General features: G+C 36.2%; 4 protein-coding genes across 6 annotated transcripts in view; all 4 read right to left on the bottom strand.

Annotated features, from left to right (window-relative positions):
- The window catches only part of LOC131786990 (arf-GAP with GTPase, ANK repeat and PH domain-containing protein 1), a 296,718-nt gene that overhangs the window by 162,063 nt on the left and 112,552 nt on the right, over window positions 1-22,103 (bottom strand). The window lies entirely within an intron of this gene.
- On the bottom strand, window positions 203-5,105 carry LOC131793944 (adenosine receptor A3-like). Of its 2 annotated transcripts, none has more exons than XM_066173842.1 (2): window positions 5,029-5,105; window positions 203-1,208 (listed from the first exon to the last, which is right to left on the bottom strand). In XM_066173842.1, the coding sequence occupies exon 2, from the start codon at window positions 1,184-1,186 to the stop codon at window positions 290-292; it is 897 nt and encodes a 298-aa protein (XP_066029939.1). In that variant the 5' UTR covers window positions 1,187-1,208; window positions 5,029-5,105; the 3' UTR covers window positions 203-289. The 2 variants fall into 2 exon arrangements, with proteins under 2 accessions (XP_066029939.1, XP_066029940.1); XM_066173843.1 differs by having other exon boundaries at window positions 203-1,205; window positions 5,029-5,098.
- On the bottom strand, window positions 9,003-11,837 carry LOC131775664 (adenosine receptor A3-like). Of its 2 annotated transcripts, none has more exons than XM_059091776.2 (2): window positions 11,749-11,837; window positions 9,003-10,182 (listed from the first exon to the last, which is right to left on the bottom strand). In XM_059091776.2, the coding sequence occupies exon 2, from the start codon at window positions 10,161-10,163 to the stop codon at window positions 9,249-9,251; it is 915 nt and encodes a 304-aa protein (XP_058947759.2). In that variant the 5' UTR covers window positions 10,164-10,182; window positions 11,749-11,837; the 3' UTR covers window positions 9,003-9,248. The 2 variants fall into 2 exon arrangements, with proteins under 2 accessions (XP_058947759.2, XP_066029654.1); XM_066173557.1 differs by lacking the exon at window positions 11,749-11,837 and adding an exon at window positions 10,935-10,959.
- LOC131775668 (adenosine receptor A3-like) lies at window positions 15,682-17,568 on the bottom strand. The gene is made up of 2 exons (XM_059091779.2): window positions 17,464-17,568; window positions 15,682-16,731 (listed from the first exon to the last, which is right to left on the bottom strand). The coding sequence occupies exon 2, from the start codon at window positions 16,707-16,709 to the stop codon at window positions 15,849-15,851; it is 861 nt and encodes a 286-aa protein (XP_058947762.2). The 5' UTR covers window positions 16,710-16,731; window positions 17,464-17,568; the 3' UTR covers window positions 15,682-15,848.

Here is a 22,103-nt window from a genome sequence, read left to right on the forward strand (position 1 = left end):
GTTATTCATCTAGGGTTTGTTAAAACTCGCGTTTACTTTGGTTAAAGTCAAGCTGTCATGCAAATGATCACAACGTAGAGTAAGTTGAGTAAACTGTTTTTATTCATAGGCAAAACTATACTGTATCGATCATCTTTTCGTATATCACCAGCGTATTTTTCCTGACTCATGTTAAGAATTAAATGGAAACCAAAAACTGAAATAGAAATACATGTCGCTCGGCTAAGAAGTTGAAGTTATTTAAATGACAAATTTCATCAATAGTTTTGCTAGCATTTATCTACGCTCTCTAAAGGTTACGAAGAGGCAGGTTTGCTGGGGCGACACGAGAAAGGTTAGGGACCCTGTAAACTAGCTGTAATAAACCTTCTGTGAATCCTGGCATCCGAAGAGCGTAAATTATAGGATTTACAAGTGAGTTAGCTAAGAATAGAATTAGCGTAGCCAAATTAAAATGAACATTCATCAAACAAGTGAAGGAAATGTGACGACATGCTACATATATCATCGCTGGTAGAAGACAAAGTAAAGATACAAGTGAAACGATAAGCGCAGTACCCGTCAGTTTTCTTTCTCTTTTGGACCTAGAATGGAATTGAGGATGACGACTACATCGTACTTTGATAACAACGAGGATGTAAGATACACAGATAATAAATAGAGAAACTGCATAAAATAAGATATACAAGTAAGTATCAATTACCACTACATCAACAATTTTCAATAAGAAAATTTGAGCGGCTTCTCTAACAATAGCTATAAACCAAATGACAATAGTTATGGCTCTATGAACCCATTTCCTCACAAAGCGATGCCTGAATGGACAAAATGTTGCGTGAAGCCGTTCTAAGGAAATAGCAATAAGATTGGTAAGGGAAGTGAACGAGAATAAATGTACAAATGCAAAAGATAAACGATGAGACCAAATAGTCTTTCGTCTGTATTTCCATAGAGAACAGAGACTCCCAATTATGTGTTCAATCTGTAGAGGCCCAGACACTACGCCCACTAAGAGATCGACTATCGCCAGATGGATGATCAAATATGTACTCCGCCGCTGTAGCTGACGCTTCTTTTTCACAAAAACAACAATGGTGATGATCTTATGGATGACTATGGCCAGACATTCGACGATGAGGACCACAAGCCATGGAATACACTCTGAAGCTGAAGACAAACGCTGCATTTTCTCTGAGCTCAGTTAGCTGCTATAAAAATAACAGAAAACATTTGAATTAGAGATAAAATGAAATATGAAACGAATATTCTCAATAAAGATATATGTCAAATATTGCTTTTTACTTTTTTTATGTGCTTTGACTAAGTTTCGTCTGTTAACTATAATTGATCCTCGTGTTTTTTTATGCGGATATGAATATACATCATAGCCTATTCCTTTTTTTTTCTTTCAATAAAGACGAATTTAATAATAATTATAGAACTTTTTCGATGTTCACTGAATAAGCGGAAAGCTTTGCCACTAATGATCTCAATTGCTTGAAGGAAATTTATAGCCTCCATGGCTATAATGGAGTCTCCCTATGGAGTCTCCCTCTCCCTCTACAGATGGCAACAAAAAATTTGGAAATCTTCCGGAAATATAGTAGAAAGACTGAGTAGAAAAACCTGCTTCTCTTCTCGGTGCTGCTATTAGAAATTCGGTTGTGTTTGGTACCGCGTTCAAAATTTCAAAGATAAATTAACCGTAGGTACGGTGATATATAACTAACCTTTTTAAAAGAAAAAACATGTCTTATGTTTTATTTGCTACACCTAGAAGTTTAATTATTGTTTTTTCTCGCTTCGGATAAATTTCATCCTTTGTCAATATCATAAGCAAAAAACCGGAGAAATACGTCGTTTTCATCGCGTTCCGATTATTAAGATTATCAATGACATATTTTCGTCCATATTGATTCAATTTTCCTCAGCTCATCGAAGGCAGAATTTGCGAACGAATCTTACGAATATTTTGAACTTACCTCACGAAAGTGTTTCTATCCTTTTGACGAATTGAGTTTAAGTCAAATGCGGAAAAGGCGGTTCAAATAGAAAAGGAAGTAGCAGGCTGAGGAAGAGTGCAATGCAGACTAAACTTATCATTATTAGAACTCCAATTTAGTTTTCCCGAATGATTGACAGATAATAGCTGAAAGGAAAACGGCATTTTCTAGTGCAGCTAGACAAGAATTATAGATAGAGGTATCCCCCTAAACTCCGCGATTGTTAATGTGATTAAAGTCCTTATCGTGGTAAATCCACCTACAAAACAGCTGAATATAGAGAATCAACATATGCACATGAAACGAGTTTTTTTTTCAGATTGTCAGTCACGGTGACCATAGCAACAGAATTATATCTGTTACCCTTCTTTCATACTTTCAATCATTTTCATGTGCTTTTTTTTAGTGCAATACATATCCAGGAGTTTGATAATTCAGTCTCCCTCTATCTTTTTAGAACAAATTTCTTCTTTTTCCAACAATAAAATCGTCTTGTCACGAACGTGTAACGAAGGCTGAGAAGCAACAGGCTTTTCACAACAGGTCTCAAATTCCTTAATCGTTTCATAAGCATTAAAAAAAAAGGAAATAAAACAAAAATTCTAAAATTTCCCACAGGCTTACAAAAGATTTTCTATAACTTCTCTCCACTCATTTTTTAACTCGCTTTACCTCATCTCATCCAAGTTAGAGTTTGTAAACGAATTAAATCTCACGAACATACCTCACTGACAACGAAGTACTTCGTATCCTCTAAAAAAATAAGTTAGAGTCAAATTTGACCAAATGCGGTTATCCCAATGATTAAGAAAACAACAAGTCAAGGAATAGTGATAGAGAATAAACACTCCATTATCAAGATTCGAAATTAGTTTTGCAAATGTCTGACATATGATATCTAGATGTGGGAAGACGTTTTGAGTGCGGCTGAACAGGAACAACAGGTAAGCTGTTCTACACCTGTACGTCGTTAATTCAAAGAAAGTTTCGTATGTACGTATAACCAAAACGCCGGCAAAACAGCTTCGTCTGGAGAATCAATACCTGATTATCAAATAAATGAAGATGAACAGCTTCTAGAAACCTTAAATGAAGTTTTGAAAGCTTTGAGTGTTTACAGGAGAAGACATATCACTGAAGAGGGCAATTTAACTGGCTGAGAAACCGTTTTAAAATTGAAATACGAAGCATTTTTTTAATGTTGTTAATTATGGTCCACGTTTTTTTTTTCCTCTAAAAAAACTTCTTTAGTCGATTTTTTGTTTATTATCTGGTAATAAATTTCTTAATTAAAGACTTTATTTTCTTGCAAGGTATTTCATAAGTAAAGGAAACCTACTGGACAGAACTTCATGGGTATCATCATAAATTCGACTGCTTAATTTTTTAGGTTAAAAATATTCTTATGAATAAGACATTTATTGACAACCCCACGTTCACTATCTCACAGGCGGGATCATAAAGGAAGTAATTAGGGTATGTTAATTTTAGTGCAGCTGAACCGAAATTTTGGATAGAAGCATACGCCTGTATTGCGTTAATTTGGACTAAGTCCGTTACTTTCTCGTAGTCAAACTGAAAAATACTATCGGAGATGAGCTATTTCCTAAGTCATAGAGTTGAATTTTTTAAATTTATTTAAACCGGAAATGCCAGAAATGCAGAACTTTGGCGAGTACTCTCTCAATGCACGATTATTCTCTCTGGTCAGTTTCGATGAACTTGTGGAAACTCCACAAGCCCTCCATTGCTTTTGTAAAGTATATTTCTTAAAAATACACGCGTGTTTGGAACGTTATAACCGTGTTTAGACTGTAAACATAAACTCTCATCTCACCTCACCCAATTTATATTTGGTTGCGATGGCTAAATGTTCCGCCTCGTTGAATCATTTTTCCCTCTTGTTTTCTTCCAAACGCAATAAAACGCAACGATATAGTGGTCGAGGAAATCTAGATCTTTTGACATCAAAAGATGAAAAGCAGTCGTTAAATGCAAACTTTAAAAACTTCGTTTTACTGCGGTAATTGGTTGTTAGTAAGAAAAACAATTTGATAAGAGGTCGTCCGCCCATGCAGGATAACTCGAATAGCTGTGGGAATAAAACCTGCTTTCAAAATAAACGTGACATAAAAACCACCGTAAATATTCCAACAGTTTATGTTTTGCATGAGATATTTGCTTCGTTTTACGCTACTTGTGAGTTAACCCACGGTGAAGGAATTTTTGATGAAAATTGGCAGTCTTTAAGAATTTCAAAATTAAATTTTGAAACTTAAGGCTCCCAATTCATATGTGGTTGCAATGGTTTGTTTTTTTTTTGTGCCTCGTTTAATGATTTTTCCCTCTTGTTTTCTACCAAACGCAATGAAACGCAACGATAAAGTGGTCTACAAAATCTCTTGACATCAAAAGATAAAAAAACGGTCGTAAATTGCAAACTTAAAAAACATCGTTTTACTGCGGTAGTTAGTTGTTCGTAATAAAACAATTTGATAAGAGGTCGTCCGCCGATGCAGGATAACTCGAATTGCATTGGCATGAAACCTGTTTTTAAAAAATCGTAATATAAAATCCGCCATCAATATATACCGAAAGCAAACTTAAATCTTCACCGGCTTAGAACCTTAATAGCGAGTTCATGATAATTTTACTAGTAGTTTCGCCATTTGTCTTTTTCTCTATTTCTTCCTCTCATGCTTTTGCGAAGCAAAACCCCGTGGGCGCGCGTAGATATGGAATTTCTCTTCGAGTGTTTAACTCGATAGCTCACGAGTGAGATGTCAAGTTAAACAAGAGAAGAGAAATTTCATATCTACAAGCAACTACGTATTATTATGTTTTTCATATAAACATAAAAGTCGACTCTATTAGTGAATGAAAATAAAAGGATCGACAATCCCCGAATACAAATCGTAAAGTGCATTAGCGAACTCAAGGTGAAAACATGCGCTGAATCACAACAAAAAAACAATTGGCCTAATTTTCAATATACAAAATTCTCAGGTATTGAATTGGTCCTTACCAGCGGAAGAAATGATTCTGGTAAATGGCCACAATCGGCCTGTCGCAAATCTTCCAGTTGTCGATTTTCGTTCTCAGCCGCGAGAAATACCACTATCAAAGCCACTAAATACGTAACTTTCGGGTTTTCATTTCGTATTTTGAGTTTTTTTCCTTTCTAAGGAAGTTTGAACGTCACTCTCTGTAAGCGTCGATACGGATATTTCAGTTTCCTAGCAGCCACAATTCGAAAATGTTCCGACAAACGACCTTGGATTGAGAATGGAGGAGGCTTTGTTGTTCTTTCGTCAACCTGACCGAGTGGCGCGAAAGGCGTGTAACGTGTCAGCAGCTGATATCAAACACACGTGAAAAAATATCGCATTTTTTTTTTACGTGTGTTGTTAAGCTTTCCTCAGGACTGGAAATCCTTGTATAACACAGTAGTTTGTATGATAAAACATTTTCCAGTTTGTATTTGCGTTCGCTTCTCACACGTGTGAATCGGCAAAAGCTCAATCATTGTCGGCCATCTTGGAAAAATACTTCTACTGCGCTTGCGTATCTCTCTTTCCTTGCGTTTGCGTTGAACGTGTGAACTCGCTTGCATTTCCATTTGCGTTTGCATTTGCATCACACGTGTGAACCAGTCTTCAGATCCTTAGATAGAATGACATAATTATAATTATAATGCTGAATGCGTTTTCAATCTGACAATTGGCAATGTTTCTTTTATGTTGAGCCGTTCTGTTTTCATTTCACGACGTTCTACCTTCTCCATAGAGAATTATAATTAAAAATAAAAGGTCTGCGTTTTGGACTCTTTTGCAAGCAAAAAAATGGCCCCTAGCGAGAGTTTACGTGTTCATAAACAGACACGCCTACTATGAGTACCCTCTGGTCGATATATAGAGGATATTACACGGTGAAGAGAAGACATGAATTGTATGTTCGAGTGGCAAGAACAGTATCAAACGAGTGAGCGCAGCAAACGAGTGAGGTATTAATCAAATGAACATAGGGGGTAACTTTCTAAAGAAACTGTGGTGCTGCGTCGATGGGAGAATATAACAGGGTAATTAAGTGTTATTAACTGAGTTGAAAACGTAAATTGGCCACCGTAAAGAGTTTAAGGGCTGACGTTTCGAGCGCCAGTCCTTTTTCAGAGCGATTGAAGGAATTGTGGGTTTTGTGTGGGTTCATATGCAGAAAATGGAGCCACGCTATTGGTGAGAATATGGTGACAAGAAAACAAGAATAAATTAATTGAATGAAAAGCGCTAGCGCTTGTTGATACCATGAGGATTAAGAATGCCGATTTGGAAGATAAATTTTTGTTCTAGAGTTTTGCGGCTTTCCGAAATGCCTAGATGTAGGGAAAGACCGCTGTTTAGAATGATGAGACTGAAGTGTATTGCGACTGGTTTGGATGCGTCCTTGTCATTTCTTTCTACGTCGCGAAGGTGTTCTCGGAATCGGTCACCTAATGTATAACTTTTTGTCATGAGTGCAAGTTATGCAGTAGATGACATTGGCTGAGGTGCACATAAGAGATCAAAATGGATCTCTTGGGTCCCGAAATTTTACCTACGTTATGAATGAAAGGACAAGTTTTGCATCGTGGGCGAGCGCATTTGAAAGTTCCAGGTTGGTCATTGGTTTGAAATAAACTTCTGACCGAAAAGTTGCCAATGTTTTTGTCACGTTTGAATGAAATTAGTGGAGGTTGTGACAAGAAATTAACAGTCTCTGAATCGTTTTGGAGTAATTTAAAGTTTATAAGATCACTCATCACTGATCATTACAAACCTTTGAAGGCTGTTCAGCACGGACAGATGAAAAATTGACCTGTGTTTAGTCGCAACTTTCGACAAATTCCTTGAAAATCTTGGTTTTCTCGTTCTTTGTTGTTCGATAAATGTTTATTTACATCTTCATCACTTACCACAACAAATCTTGCTGCCAATTAACATTCGAAACAACAGACAAACCAGTATTTTAAGTCACATACGGAAAGGGCGGTTTTCAAATAGAAAAGAAGTAGCATGTTGAGGAAGAATGTAATGCAGACTAAACTCATCATTATTAGAACTCCAATTTAGTTTTTCTGAATGATTGACAGATAATAGATGAAAGGAGAACGAAATTTTTAGTGCAGCTAAACAAGAATTACAGATAAAAGCATCCGCCTACACTCCGCGACTGTTAGTGTGATTAAAGTCCTACATCGTCGTAAATTCACCCACAAAACAAATGAGTGTAAAGAATCAACATAAGCACATCAAACGAGTGGAAATAAATTGTTTTTAAAATCCTTGAATGGAGGTTTGAAAGCCTTTGGTTTTTTCAGGAGAAATTATATCGTTGAAGCAGAAGTAAGGGAAGTAATTAGAGCGTGTTAATTTGAGAGTGGCTGAACCGAAATTTTGGATAGAAACATACTCCTGTATTGCCTTAATTTGAACTAACTTCAAGATGCAATTTTCTCTCGGAGATGAGCTATTTCCTAGATCACGAAGTTGAATTTTTTAAAAGCTGTCGGTCAGTAACTGAGAATATATGACATTACAGGGAAAAAATGATCAAGGCGACAAAACTTTACAAAATAAAATTACACGATCACATTTAAGAAGACATCCATGCAAATATCAAACAAAAATGAAATATTTATGGCAAGGGTCAAAAATTCAAATTGTCTCAATTTTTGCTCACAAGTAGACCCTAGTAAGACAAGAAAGGTTGTGCATTTTTTTTCCCTCAAACATGTTTTTATTTTCGAGAAAAACGAACTTTTCACTTTTACCCTCCAGAATCGATGAATCGGGTCATAAGAGGTCGAAAACTAAACACTTTCGCTCGCTTCGCATTTCAAAGATATTACATCAAGGGAAATCTATCCAACGTTTGCTCTTTCATAGACTCTTTGTCATCTGTAAAATGTAAGTTGTGTAGGAATTAGTTGCTTAGAAGCTTTTAGCAATGCGGAAAAGCAATGTGCTCTCTTCCGTTACAAATAAAAGTCGGTGAAGAAGACTTCTTTTTCTCACCATGTGCCATTATGCAGAATTCCACTAAATTACGAAATACGAGGCATTTTTTAGTGTTAGTAATTATGAATGGTCCACAATATTCTCTCTTTTCCTTTAAAAAACTTCTCTGGTCGATTTTACATTTCTTATTATATTATTATTATATTATTATATTATTATATTATTATATTATTATATTATATTATTATATTATTATATTATTATATTATTATATTATTATACTCAGTTCAAGAAATCGCCTATCTTAACTCAGGTTATTAATTACAGCTGTGGATGTTATTTCCAATTAAGTATTCGCAAGATAAATGGGTAGAAGTTTTACGAAAAGAAATCTTTAAAGCGGTGATAAAGACCGTGCATCTTATAATATGGAGTTACATAAAAATTGCGTAGTTGAAAGTTGGAAATAATTTCTTAATTAAGGACTTTATTTTCTTACAAGGTAGGTCATAATTAATGCAAACATACTGGACAAGACTTCAAAAGTGTAATCATAAATTAGACAGTCTTATTGTTTTAAAACTAATAAAGTTGTAATCTCATATTTTAAATTAAAAATACTTTCATGAGAAAGAAATTTATTGACAGTCTTGCGTTTCACTGTCCCACAGGCGGAATCGTAATTAGAGCATGTTAAGTTGAGTGCAGCTGAACCGAAATTTTGGATAGAAGCGTACACTTGCTGTATTGAGTTAATTTGGACCAAGCCCTCTACTTTATCGTCCTTAAACTCCAAAATACTGTCGGAGAAGAGCTATTTCCTAGATCCTAAATTTGAATTTTTAAAAGCTGTCGGTTAGTACCAGAGAATATTTAATTTTAAAGAGGAAAAGTGACCCAGGCGACAAAACTTTTGGAAATAGAATAACACGGTGACATTTATTTCTTTAGATTTATAGGTGCATTTTTACTTAATTTAAGAGTAACTCCAAAGGGAATTCGAAAAGAAAGTATTCTCTCCTCATAACGATTCCGATTTTTTTATACTGGTTAGTTGAAGAATCCTCAATGATTTTTTTTTCGTTCCACTCAACGCATCGCGTTTCATTTTTTATCATTTAGATGTTTGTACCGTTTCTATCCTTAGTCTACTCTCATATCACCAAAAAAAAAATGGAAATGCATGTTGCTCGGCTAAGAAGTTAAAGCTATTTGAAAGAAAAATTTTATATGTAGTTTTCCTACCATCAATCTACGCTCTCCTAAGGTTGCGAAGAGACAGGTTTGCTGGGGCGATACGAGAAAGGTCTGGGACCCTGCAAACTAGCTGTGATAAACCCTCTCTGAATCCTGGCATCCGAAGAGCGTAAATTATAGGATTTACAAGTGAGTTGGCTAGAAATAGAACTACCGCAGCTATATTAATATGAAAATGATGCATCTTAAAACAAGCGGAGGAAAGGTGAATACATGTTACAAACATGATTGTCCCTGGTAGAAGACAAAGTAACGATGCAAGTGAGACGAAAAGCGCAGTACCCGTCAGTTTGCTTTCTCTTCTGGACCTAGAATGGATTTGAGGATGACGACTACATCGTACTTTGATAACAATGAGGATGTAAGATACACAGATAAAAAATAGAGAAACTGCATAAAATAGGATATACAAGTATGTATTAAGTTCAGCTAGATCAACAATTTCCCATAAAAAAATTTGAGCGGCTTCTCTAACGATAGGTATTAACCAAATGACAATAATTATGGCTCTATAAACCCATTTCCTCACAAAGCGATGCCTGAATGGACAAAATGTTGCGTGTAACCTCTCTAAGGAAATAGCAATAAGATTTGTAAGGGAAGTAAAATAGAATAAATGTAGAAATACAAAAGATAAACGATTGGACCAAATAGTCTTTCGTCTGTAATTCCATAGAGAACAATACCACTCCATCTTTATTTCAATCTGCAGCGGCCCACAGACTGCGCCCACTAAGAGATCGACAATCGTCAGATGGATGATCAAATATGTACTCTGCCGCTGTAGCTGACGCTTCTTCTTCACAAAAACAAGAATGGTGATGATATTAAGGATGACAATGGCCAGACATTCGATGATGAGGACCACAAGCCATGGAATGCATTGCAAAGTTGAGGAGAAAGGCTGCATTTTCTCCGAGCTCTGTTAGCTGCCATAAAAATAACAGAAAACAGTTCAATTAAAGATAACATTGAATATGACTTCAATATTCTCAATAAAGATATATGTCAAATATTGCTTTTTACGCTTCTTTAACGTGTTTTGAAAAACTTAGTTTCGTCCATTGACTTTAACTGATCCTCATGTTTCTTTATGCGAGATTCATATCCGGAAATTTAATCATTCAGCCTGTTCCCTTTTTTTCATTTTGAAAAGAGACGAATATAATAATATAGAACTTTTTCGATGTTCACTGAATAAGCGGAAAGCTTTGCCACTAGTGATCTCAATTGCTTGAAGGAAATTTATAGCCTCCAAAGACAGATGGCAACAAACAATTTAGAGATCTTCCGGAAATATAGCAGAAAGACCTAGTAGAAAGACCTACTCCTCTTCTCGGTACCGCTATTAAGAAATATAGTTGTTGTTGCTACCGCCTTGAAAATTTCAAAGACAAATTAACCGTAGGTACGGTGAAATGTAACGAACATTTTTAAAAGCAAAAGCATCTCTTATGTTTTATTTTCTACCTCCAGAAGTTTAATCATAATCTTTTCTCGCTTCGGATAAATTTCTTCCTTTGTCAATATCATAAGCAACCAGCTAGAGAAAGATATCTTTTTCGTCGCGTTACGATTATTAAGATCATCAATGACACATTTCCGTCCACATTGATTCAGTTTTTCTCATCTCATCGAAGGCAAAATTTGCAATCGAATCTTAAGAATATTTTGAACTTACCTCACTGATAACGAAAGTGTTTTTATCCTTTCAACGAATTGAGTTTGAGTCAAATGCAGAAAGGGCGGTTTTCAAATAGAAAAGAGAGTAGCATGCTGAGGAAGAGTGCAATGCAGACTAAACTTATCACTTTTAGAAGTCCAATTTAGTTTTTCCGAGTGATTGACAGATAATAGCTGAAAGGAAAATGGCATGTTTAGTGCAGCTAAACAAGAATTACAGATAGAGGCAGCCGCCTATAACCTCGGCGATTGTTATTGTGATTAACGTCCTGTCTGGAGGCAAATCCACCCACAAAACAGCTGAATAGAGAATCAATATTAGCAAATCAAACGAGTGGAAATAAATAGTTTCAAAATCCTTGAATGATGGTTTGAAAGCTTTTGGTTTTTACGGGAAAATTATATCATTGAAGCAGAAGAAAGGGAGGTAATTAAGCATCATCATTTAAAGGCATCAAAAGAAACAATCTAACATTTTAAAAACTTTTCCACATGCTATTATACGATAATAAAGATGGCAAGAGGGGATCAAGTCCTCTCTTCAACATGATAAATGTTGTACTCGGTAATGAAACAGGAAGATCTTTTCATCGTCTCGTCAAGAACGTGTAACGAAGAAACAAGCTTTTCGCAAGGTCTGAAAATCCTCAACCGTTTCATAGGCATTAAAAGAAGGAAACAAAACCAAAATTCTCAAATTTTCCACAGTCTTACAGAAGATTTTCCATAACTCCTCTCCACCCATTTTAACTCGCTTTACCTCCTCTTCCGAAAACTAAAGTTTGTGAACGAATTAAATTTTAATAACATACCTCACTGATAACGAAGTACTTCGTATCCTCTAAAAGGTAAGTTAGAGCCAAATTTGACCAAAGGCGCTTTTCAGAATGAATAAGAAAACAACAAGCTAAGGAATAGAGATAGAAAATAAACACACCCCTATCAAGAGTCGAAATTAGCTTTCAAAATGTCTGCCATATGATATCTAACCCTAGGATGACGGAAGACGTTTTGAGTGCAGCTGAACAGGAACGACAGGTAAGCTGTAACTGGCCGAGAAAACACAATGAATAAGAAAACAACAAGCTAAGGAATAGAGATAGAAAATAAACACACCCCTATCAAGAGTCGAAATTAGCTTTCAAAATGTCTGACATATGATATCTGACCCTAGGATGACGGAAGACGTTTTGAGTGCAGCTGAACAGGAACGACAGGTAAGCTGTAACTGGCCGAGAAAACACAATGAATAAGAAAACAACAAGCTAAGGAATAGAGATAGAAAATAAACACACCACTATCAAGAGTCGAAATTAGCTTTCAAAATGTCTGACATATGATATCTAACCCTAGGATGACGGAAGACGTTTTGAAAGCAGCTGAACAGGAACGACAGGTAAGCTGTAACTGGCCGAGAAAACACAATGAATAAGAAAACAACAAGCTAAGGAATAGAGATAGAAAATAAACACACCACTATCAAGAGTCGAAATTAGCTTTCAAAATGTCTGACATATGATATCTAACCCTAGGATGACGGAAGACGTTTTGACGTTTTTCATTTCTTATGTTGACGCTGAACTAATAATTTTCTTTTATTAAAAATAAACTTATTTAGAAAATAAGCTTTGGATTATATTTCCGATGAAGTATTCGTAAGATAACTGCGTAGAGGTTTTATGAACAGAAATCTTTAAAGCGATTGTAAACACTGTGCATGATAAGATTTTATTGGAAACCAAAAAATAAAGTGGAAATGCATGTTGCTCGGCTAATAAGTTAAAGTTATTTAAAAAACAAACTTCATCAATTGTTTTCCTACCATCAATCTACGCTCTCCTAAGGTTACGAAGAGGCGGGTTTGCTGGGGCGATATGAGAAAGGTCTGGGACCCTGCAAACTAGTTGTAATAAACCTTCTCTGAATCCTGGCGTCCGAAGAGAGTAAATTATAGGATTTACAAGTGAGTTAGCTGAGAAAAGAACTACCACACCTATGTCCTTCACCTTATCATTGTCAAACTGCAGAATGCTCTGGCAGATTAGCTATTTCAAACTTAAGTAATGCTCAATGATGACCTTCCCAGACCCTCACAATACATTAATCGAGACATTATGATTACAAATCTCTTTTGATAAAAACTGATCGATCTTCTCGGAGTTGGGTGAGGAGAATATATTGACTTAGACGTCAATAACACTCAGAGTAATTTCGAGAAGTCACTATACCTTTTTCAATTGAAATAGAGTTTAAAATTTAAGGCGGTTGAAGCCGGGATAAAGTTTATTACTTAACTATTTAATTCGCAGAAGTGATCAACATGAAATAATATCCTTACATTATCTAGCAAAAAGGTAATGAAAATATTCAAGCTTATCAGGTAGAAGTTGTTCATTTGATCTTAAACAAAATTCTCATAACTAAATTTACAAGGAAATGGGCAGCAGGTAGAGGGGAGAATTAACAATCAGATCTTGGGAGTTAAAGGGTTAAAGAGCAGAGTGCAAGTGTTAGGATACATGAGTTTCTTTTTTTCTCTTATCTATCTATTTTTGTTTTGTTTTGTTTTGTTTTTTTGCTTTTTCTTTTTCGTTTCTATTAAGTCTCCATAAATGGGTGGATCGCTGATAAAGTGAATATTTCAACCCAAATCAAAAAACACAACTTTGGAAAAATTATGGTTTACCAGTATACCATCTGGAATATTCAGGACCTGAATTTTTCAAAACCATTGCAAAGCGTTCTTAGGTTGGTTACAGTTTTGAGAGAATATCCGCTAACCCGAAAGGACCAAAAGTTTTTTTGGTAGACGCAATTTTTTAACTGATAGATAAGAACTTTTTTCCTCCCAGAAAGGCGGGATTGCAGATTGGGCTAATCAGCTTAGATCAGAATTGCAATTTTTATCACAACCGGTTTCCAGGATTGTCAGTGACGATAACAACAGAATTTAGTTTCTCCGGCCTGAATGAAATAACAGGGTATTGATTTATGTAACCAGAATCTTTGTGTCACAGCTATTGCAAAAAGAAGCTCGGCTCTTTTCCTCATTTCAGTTCTCGGTCCCTAGTTACACTTTGAAAGAACGCAAAAACTCAAAATCCTTTTTTTGGCAAAATAAATAATCACTGCTTGAACACATCAAATTCAAACATCCCTCGTACTTTCCAACCATTTATCCGAGATGTTGTTAATTTCCAAAGTGGTACATCGACTTGGGCTATTACACGATTTAAAGTACTTCTAAGGTATTGGGCGGGCTCTGAAAACTAGAATTAATTTCCTAAGAGTGTAATAGGATTAGTACACGCACCTCCCTCGGTCAATCAATCACACAAGGAGAACCTCAGCAAACGTAAACGCAAATGCAAATGCAAGGGATTACACGAGTGAAACACCCCAATGCAAATGCAAATCCAAATGCAAACGCAACCGTCAACGCAAGTGACAAGAACATTTTAATTTTCTTAAACTTGCATTTGTGTTCGCTTCCCACACGTGTGAATCGGCAAAAACTCAATCATTGTCGGTCGTCTTGGAAAAATACCTCTACTGCGCTTGCGTATCTATCTTTCCCTGGGTTTGCGTTGGACGTGTGAACTCGCTCGCATTACCATTTGCGTTTACGTTTGCATTTGCATCGCACATGTGAACCAGTCTTCAGATCCTTCGATAGAATGACATACCTATAATAACAGAGCTGAATAAGTTTTCAATGGCAATGTTTCTTTTATGTTGAGCCGTCCTGTTTCCATTTCACGACGTTCTACCATTCTCATAAAAAAAATGATAAACAAAATAAAAGGTCGGCGTTTTGGACTCTTTTGCTTTCGCCGGCCAATAAATGGAAGATATTATACGGTGGCGACAAGGTATGAATTCTATGTTCGAGTGGCAAGAACAATATCTAAAGAGTGAGCGCAGTAAACGAGTGAGCTATTAATCATGCCACAAGAACATCAAATTCATACCTTTGAGCTACCAAGTAATTTTCTTTTTAATTATATGGACAATAAATATAAGTGGTTGAGATTGTAAACCTGACTTTGATTAATTCTTAATTCAGAGTATTAATAGAAACAAAATTCCCGGTGCCCAAATTTTAAAAGTTTTACAAATAACACCGCCAGTTACGCCAAAATATATGTGAACTGGTTTTATAGGCTTAATTAAAATTCGATTACTGACACAAACTAAAATCATCAGATACGTTTATTTTCAGCTTCTCTTCACTAAAAACCTTTGAAGGCTGTTCAGCACGGACAGATGAAAAATTGTCCTCTGTTTAGTCGCAACTTTCGAGAAAATCCTTGAAAATCTTAATTTTTTCGTTCTCTTCTTGTTCGGGAAATGCATTTACATCCTCCTCGCTTACACAACGAATCTTGCTAACAATTAATATTCAAAACAACAAACAAAACAAGTTCATTCAGCAAAGTTTAAACAGGCTCGAATTATGTAGTCGTTTGCTTTGCGTAAAGTGCTTTTCGATTAGGCAGTAAAAGCCTTTTTTAGTGTTCACACAGCCTCATTAACATATGAGGGTCGGGGAGGGGGTGGGAAGGGAGCGGGAGCGGGAGAGTCCCTCTAAATTATTCATCTCAGGTTTGTTAAAAGTCCCATTTATTTTGGTTCAAGTCAAGCTATCATACAAATGATCACAACGTCGAGTAAGTTGAGTATACTGTTTTTATTCAAAGGCAAAATTATACTGTATCAATTATCTGTTCGTAAATCACCTGCGTAGTTTTTCTTACTTACTCAAGATTTTAATGGAAACCAGAAAATAAGATGGAAATGCATGTTGCTCGGCCAAGAAGTTAAAGTTATTTAGAAACAAACTTAATCAATAGTTTTCCTACCATTTATCTACGCTATCCTAAGGTTACAAAGTGGCAGATTTGCTGTGGCGTTACGAGAAAGGTCTAACCCTGTAAACTAGCTGTAATAAACCTTCTCTGAATCCTAGCATCCGAAGAGAGTATATTATAGGATTTACAAGTGAGTTAGCTAAAAATAGAACTAACCCAGCCATATCAATATGAAAATTTCTGAAACAAGTGAAGGAAACGCGAAGACACGCTACATATATCATCACTGGTAGAAAACAAAGTAACGACACAAGTGAGACGATAAGCGCAGTACCTGTCAGTTTTCTTTCTCTTCTGGATCTATAATGGAATTGAGGATGACGACTACATCGTACTTTGATAATAATGAGGATGTAAGATACACAGATAACAAATAGAGAAACTGCATAAAATGGGAGATACAAGTAAGCATTAATTACCTCGGAATAACCAATTTCCAATAGGAAAATTTGGGCGACTTCTCTAACAATAGCTATTAACCAAATGACAATAATTATGGCTCTATAAACCCATTTGCTCACAAAGCGATGCCTGAATGGACAAAATGTTGCGTGTAGCCGTTCTAAAGAGATAGCGATGAGATTTGTAAGGGAAGTGAACGAGAATAAATGTACAAATGCAAAAGATATATGACGAGACCAAGTAGTCTCTCGTCTGTACTTCCATTGAGGACAGTCTTTCGACATTCTGTTTTCAATATGTAGCGGCCCAGAGACTACGCCCACCAAGAGATCGACTATTGCCAGATGGATTATCAAATATGTACTCCGCCGCTGTAGCTGACGCTTCTTCTTCACAAAGACAACAGTGGTGATGACATTAAGGATGACTATGGCCAGACATTCGATGATGAGGACCACAAGCCATGGAATACACTGCGAGGCTGAGTAGAAAGGCTGCATTTTCTCTGAGCTCTGTTAGCTGCTATGAAAATAACAGAAAAGAGTGCAATTTGAGATAAAACGAAATATGATTTCAATATTCTCAATAAAGATATATGTCAAATATTGCTTTTCACTTTTTTATGTGCTTTGACTAAGTTTCGTCTGTTAACTAAAACTGATCCTTGTGTTTTTTTATGCGGATATGAATACACATCATAGCCTATTCCTTTTTTTTCTTTCAATAAAGACGAATTTAATAATAATTATTGAACTTTTTCGATGTTCACTGAATAAGCGGAAAGCTTTGCCACTAGACTAGTGATCTCAATTGCTTGAAGGAAATTTATTGCCTCCAAAAGCAGATGGTAACAAAAAATCTAGAGATCTTCCGGAAATATAGCAGAAAGATTTAGTAGAAAGACCTACTCCTCTTCTCGATGCCGCCATTAGAAATACTGTGGTTGTTGTTGTTATTGCCTTAAAAAATTTCAAAGACAAATTAACTGTAGGTACGGTGAAATATAACTAAAATTTTTAAAAGGAAAAACATCTCTTATGTTTTATTTCCTACACCCAGAAGTTTAGTCATAGTCTTTTCTCGCTTCGGATAAATTTATTCCTTGGTCAATATCATAAGCAACAAACTGGAGAAAGATATCTTTTTCGTCGCCTTACGATTACTAACATTATCAGTAACATATTTCCGTCCGTATTGATTCAGTTTTCCTCATCTCGTCGAGGTAGAATTTGCAAACGAATATTTTGAACTCACCTCAATGATAACGAAAGTGTTTCTAACCTTTAACGAATTAAGTTTAAGTCAAATGCAGAAAGGGCGGTTTTCACAAAGAAAAGAAAGCAGCATGCTGAGGAAGAGTGCAATGCAGACTAAACTTATCACCATTAGAACTCCAATTTAGTTTTTCCGAATGATTGACAGATAATAGCTGAAAGGAGAGTGGCATTTTTAGTGCAGCTAAACAAGCATTACAGATAAAAGCATCCGCCTAAACTCCGCGATTGTTAGTGTGATTAAAGTCCTGTATCGTGATAAATCCACCTACAAACAACTGAATAAAGAGAATCAACATAAGCACATCAAACGAGTGGAAATAAATAGTTTTTAAAATCCTTCAATGGAGGTTTGAAAGCTTTTGGTTTTTATGGGAGAAATTATATCATTGAAGCAGAAGTAAGGAAGGTAATTAGAGCATGTCACTGATAACGAAAGTGTTTCTATTCTATAACGATGAGTTTTAATTAATTCAAATGTAGAAACGGCGGTTTCCAAATAGAAAAGAAAGCAGCATGCTGAGGAAGAATGAAATGCAGACTAAATTTATCACTATTAGAACTCCAATTGGTTTTTCTGAATAATTGGCAGATAATAGCTGAAAGGAGAGCGGCAGTTTTAGTGCAGCTAAACAAGATAATCGTTCATTATTGAAGCAGAAGTAATGGAGGTAATTAGAGCATGTTAATTTGAGAGCAGCTGAACCGAAATTTTGGATAAATGCATAGTTCTACATCTAGTTCCACTCAAAGAGAAGGAAAACTGACCGGAAGCTCACTAATCGTTGCACTTGTATCGTTGCTTAGTTTTCTAGAAGCGAAAAAATGCATTCCTTTTCATTTTAATTATTTAGATATTTGTACCGTTTCTATCCTTTGTCAACTCTTGTATGAGTCTTCTCGTCTACGCTCAGCCAGGATTCAATTCAGAGACAGGAGTGTATCGCGTAACCATTTTGCAAGACCCTAGATCATAAAATCCAAAGTCAACCCGCGATATTCAAAGCATAGGGTTTTAAGGTGTTTTGGTACCTATATAGTCTTTGTTTTGTTTGAAAAGATTTTTTCCTGGAGTTTTTTTGTTCGTTTACATAATTTACATGAACGAATCCAAACTTTTGAACGCTGTATTTTAGACGTATGGAAATGTATACATAATGAAGCAAATCAAGCGAAGACTTATAAGTCTGACTACACTCAGGCGAGATATTCAATGTGAAAGTTTATTTAGGATGAGTCAGCCAGTCTTGTAATCTACACATCCTGCTACAATCTACAATGTACTGCAAGTATTCACTAAAACAGAAGGGTTATACTAAAATAGGCTGCACTACGCCAGATGCGAAAAACCACTAAAAAACCACTCTTTAGAAGTGGCCAAAAAATATGTGGAAACGAATTCCTCATCTAATGCAGCAGCACTATACCCCGAGGAAAGGGTAACTAAAATAAACCTAGTTACACTACTAATCACACAGAAAATACAATGAAAGCAGTGATATTTTACAGTACTCTCTCAATGCACGATTATTCACTCTAACCGGTTTCGATGAACTTGTAAAAACTCGGTAAAAAGTCCTCCATTGCTTCGTAAAGTATATTTCTCAAAAATATGGCCGTCCTTCCATGCTTCTGATGGGAAAGTTACCCTGAAAACAAGTGACAGAGCAGTTTTGAAAGCTACCTGAACATTCATTTGATCCGAAGGGAAAATATTTAGTGCATGATTAAAATTCTATTTTTATTTTCCATTGTGTGGATGTTTCAGGGATTTAATTATCGTCCATTTCTCCCGTCCATTGCCAAAAATAAAATGACACCTTCCTAGAGCTTATCGAAAAGCACGCAATCGCGATTGTTAAATGCACTATGGACCCACGTGCTCCCCGCAACCCTGAAAAATGTGTATTTGTTTAGTATGATCAATATTATTTATTAATTTTCTTAAAATTTTTTTTGACGTTGATCCTCTTCCATTTCGTCACTTGTCCGAGCTTGAGTTCAGTTATTGAGTGATTTTGCGAGGTGAAAGTCTGGGCAACGGAAAAAGTACGGAGCGGTTCTTCGAAAAAATTGATAAAAACTCAATATTACTCTTTATTCGATCCTTTTCAAGTACATATCACACTTGTCTGAACTGGAATTTTTCTTTCTGTGTGACTGTACAAACCAAAAGCGGAAAACTATTGAGCGGTGCGTGAATGAAAGGTTAGAACAGGTTGTCCGAGTTCAGTTGTGGCGGGATTTTAGAACAAGAGACTGCTCTCGTGTCATAATTCAAATGTTCCATGCTAATTATCTTGCACATTTGAAAGATTAGAATAGATTAACCTTCCGTCGGATGTGAGATTAGATCTTTCTCAACCAAAGGATAGAAACCTGCTATTGTGTGATGAGAAGAGGTATGCCCGAAAGGTGAACGAAACAGCAAGTGTAACGTATACGCAAACCTCGCTCTCCTCAAAGGTTCTTACGACCAATTTCTAAACTCGATTTTAAGGTATGAGACTCCAAAAATGCCTAAGGTTCATCGTAGTCACCATGGAAGGGCTAAAGCAACCCAACAATCCCAAATTTTGAGGCGTTGTATTAAAACATATCATGAATAAACAACAGTTGTGAAGTTTTTCGTCGGATGCCGTGTGACTCGCTCCCACGCTTGCGTGACACTGGTGCCAATATATTCACAACAAAACAGCTGAGTTCTGATCGCCTCGCGGATCAAAGAAATAGGTATCTTTTTGTCGTTCGCTAAGTCATTATTAAACTCGCGACAAAAATGCCAGTTTCTGATTCTCTAGAGGCCCTTGCCATGAGGCAAGAAGCCCAGAGGTTCGAGTCCGTCAGCCCAAATATTCAATCTCTGTACGACCTTTTGGAGAGAATCGACAACGTCCCTCTAAAACGGAAAATTCGAGAGCTCGTGAATCGTATAGAGGGTAAGTAGAGAACTTCGAGTTTTTATGGCTCGAAAATACATTGCAACGTTAGAGAAATTCCTTGAAAATCTTGGTTCTCCCGTTTTACATCTTTGTCGCTTACCACAACGAATCTTCCCGCTAACTAATATTCGAAACAAAAAACAAACTAAGTTCATTCAGCGAAGTTTTAACAGGCTCGGAAAGTGTCGTCGTTGCTCAATATCACCACACCACGAGTTACAGACGAGAAATTCACCGCTCGGTTCCTGGATGAGGTGGTTGTATTAATATTACGAGTGTGCACGTGAGTGTTTAAGTTCCCGGTAAAACACTCCCGTCCGTATAATAACTGTGGTTACTCAAGAGGTTGTAAATACGATTTTGACTTTTTACTTCGCGCAGATTTTTGCACTACTTTCCTTTGTGCATAGTGCTTTTCAATAAAGCAATAGAAGGCCTTTTCCGTGTTCTCACGGCCTCATTTACGTATATGAGTGAGGGAGGGGTGGGAGAGTCCCTCTAAATTATTCATCCCGGGTTTGTTAAAAGTCGCATTTATTTTGCTTCAAGTCAAGCTGTTATACAAATGATCACAACTTCAGGCTTATAAAAAGTCGAGTAAACTGTTTTTATTAAAAGCAGAACTATACTGTATCAATTATCTGTGCGTATACCACTAGCGTATTTTTTTTACACATGTGAAGATTTTAATAGGAACCAAAAAATAAAACGGAAATGCATGTTGCTCGACTAAGAAGTTAGAGTTATTTAGAAGCACACCTCATCAATAGTTTTCCTATCATCAATCTACGCTCTCCTAAGGTTACGAAGTGGCAGGTTTGCTGGGGCGTTAGAAAGGTCTGGGACCCTAAACGTAATAAACATTTTCTGAACCCTGGCATCCGAAGAGCGTAAATTACAGAATTTACTAGTGAGTTAGCTAAGAACAGAGATTCATGTCCGAAAATTTAATCATTCAGCCTATTCCTTTTCTTTTTCCTTCCATAAAGGCGAATCTAATAAAATAGAACTTTTTCGACGTTCACTGAATAAACGGAATGCTTTGTCACTAGTGATTTTTATTGCTTGAAGGAAATTTATGGCCTCCAAAAAAAAAATTTTAACCGATCTACGAGAAATACAGTAGATAGACCTACTCCTCTTGTCGGAGCTGTTATTAGAAATACGGTTGTTGTTGTTGTTTCCGCTCTGAAAATTTCAGACACATCTCTTTTTTTATTTTCCACACCCAGAAGTTTAATCATTGTCTTTTCTCGTTTGGGAGAAATTTCTTCCTTTTTCAATATCTAAAGCAACAAGCGTGAGAAAGATATCTTTTTCGTCGCGTTACCATTATCATAAGATTATCAGTGATCAGTGCCTCATCTCATCGAAGGCAGAATTTGCAAACGAATTTTTTGAACTTACCTCACTGGTAGCGAAAGTGTTTCTATTCTTTAACAAATCGAGTTTAAGTCAAATGCGGAAAGGGCAGTTTTCAAATAGAAAAAAAAATAGCATACTGAGGAAGAGTGCAATGCTGACTAAACTTATCACTATTAGAACTCCAATTTAGTTTTTCCGAATGATTGACAGATAATAGCTGAAAGGAGAACGACATTTTTAGTGCAGCTGAATAAGACTTACAGATAGAAGCATCCGCCTAAACTCCGCGATTGTTAGTGTGATTAAAGTCCCT

This window comes from Pocillopora verrucosa, chromosome 10, assembly GCF_036669915.1.
Source record: "Pocillopora verrucosa isolate sample1 chromosome 10, ASM3666991v2, whole genome shotgun sequence".
Lineage (NCBI taxonomy): Eukaryota > Metazoa > Cnidaria > Anthozoa > Scleractinia > Pocilloporidae > Pocillopora > Pocillopora verrucosa.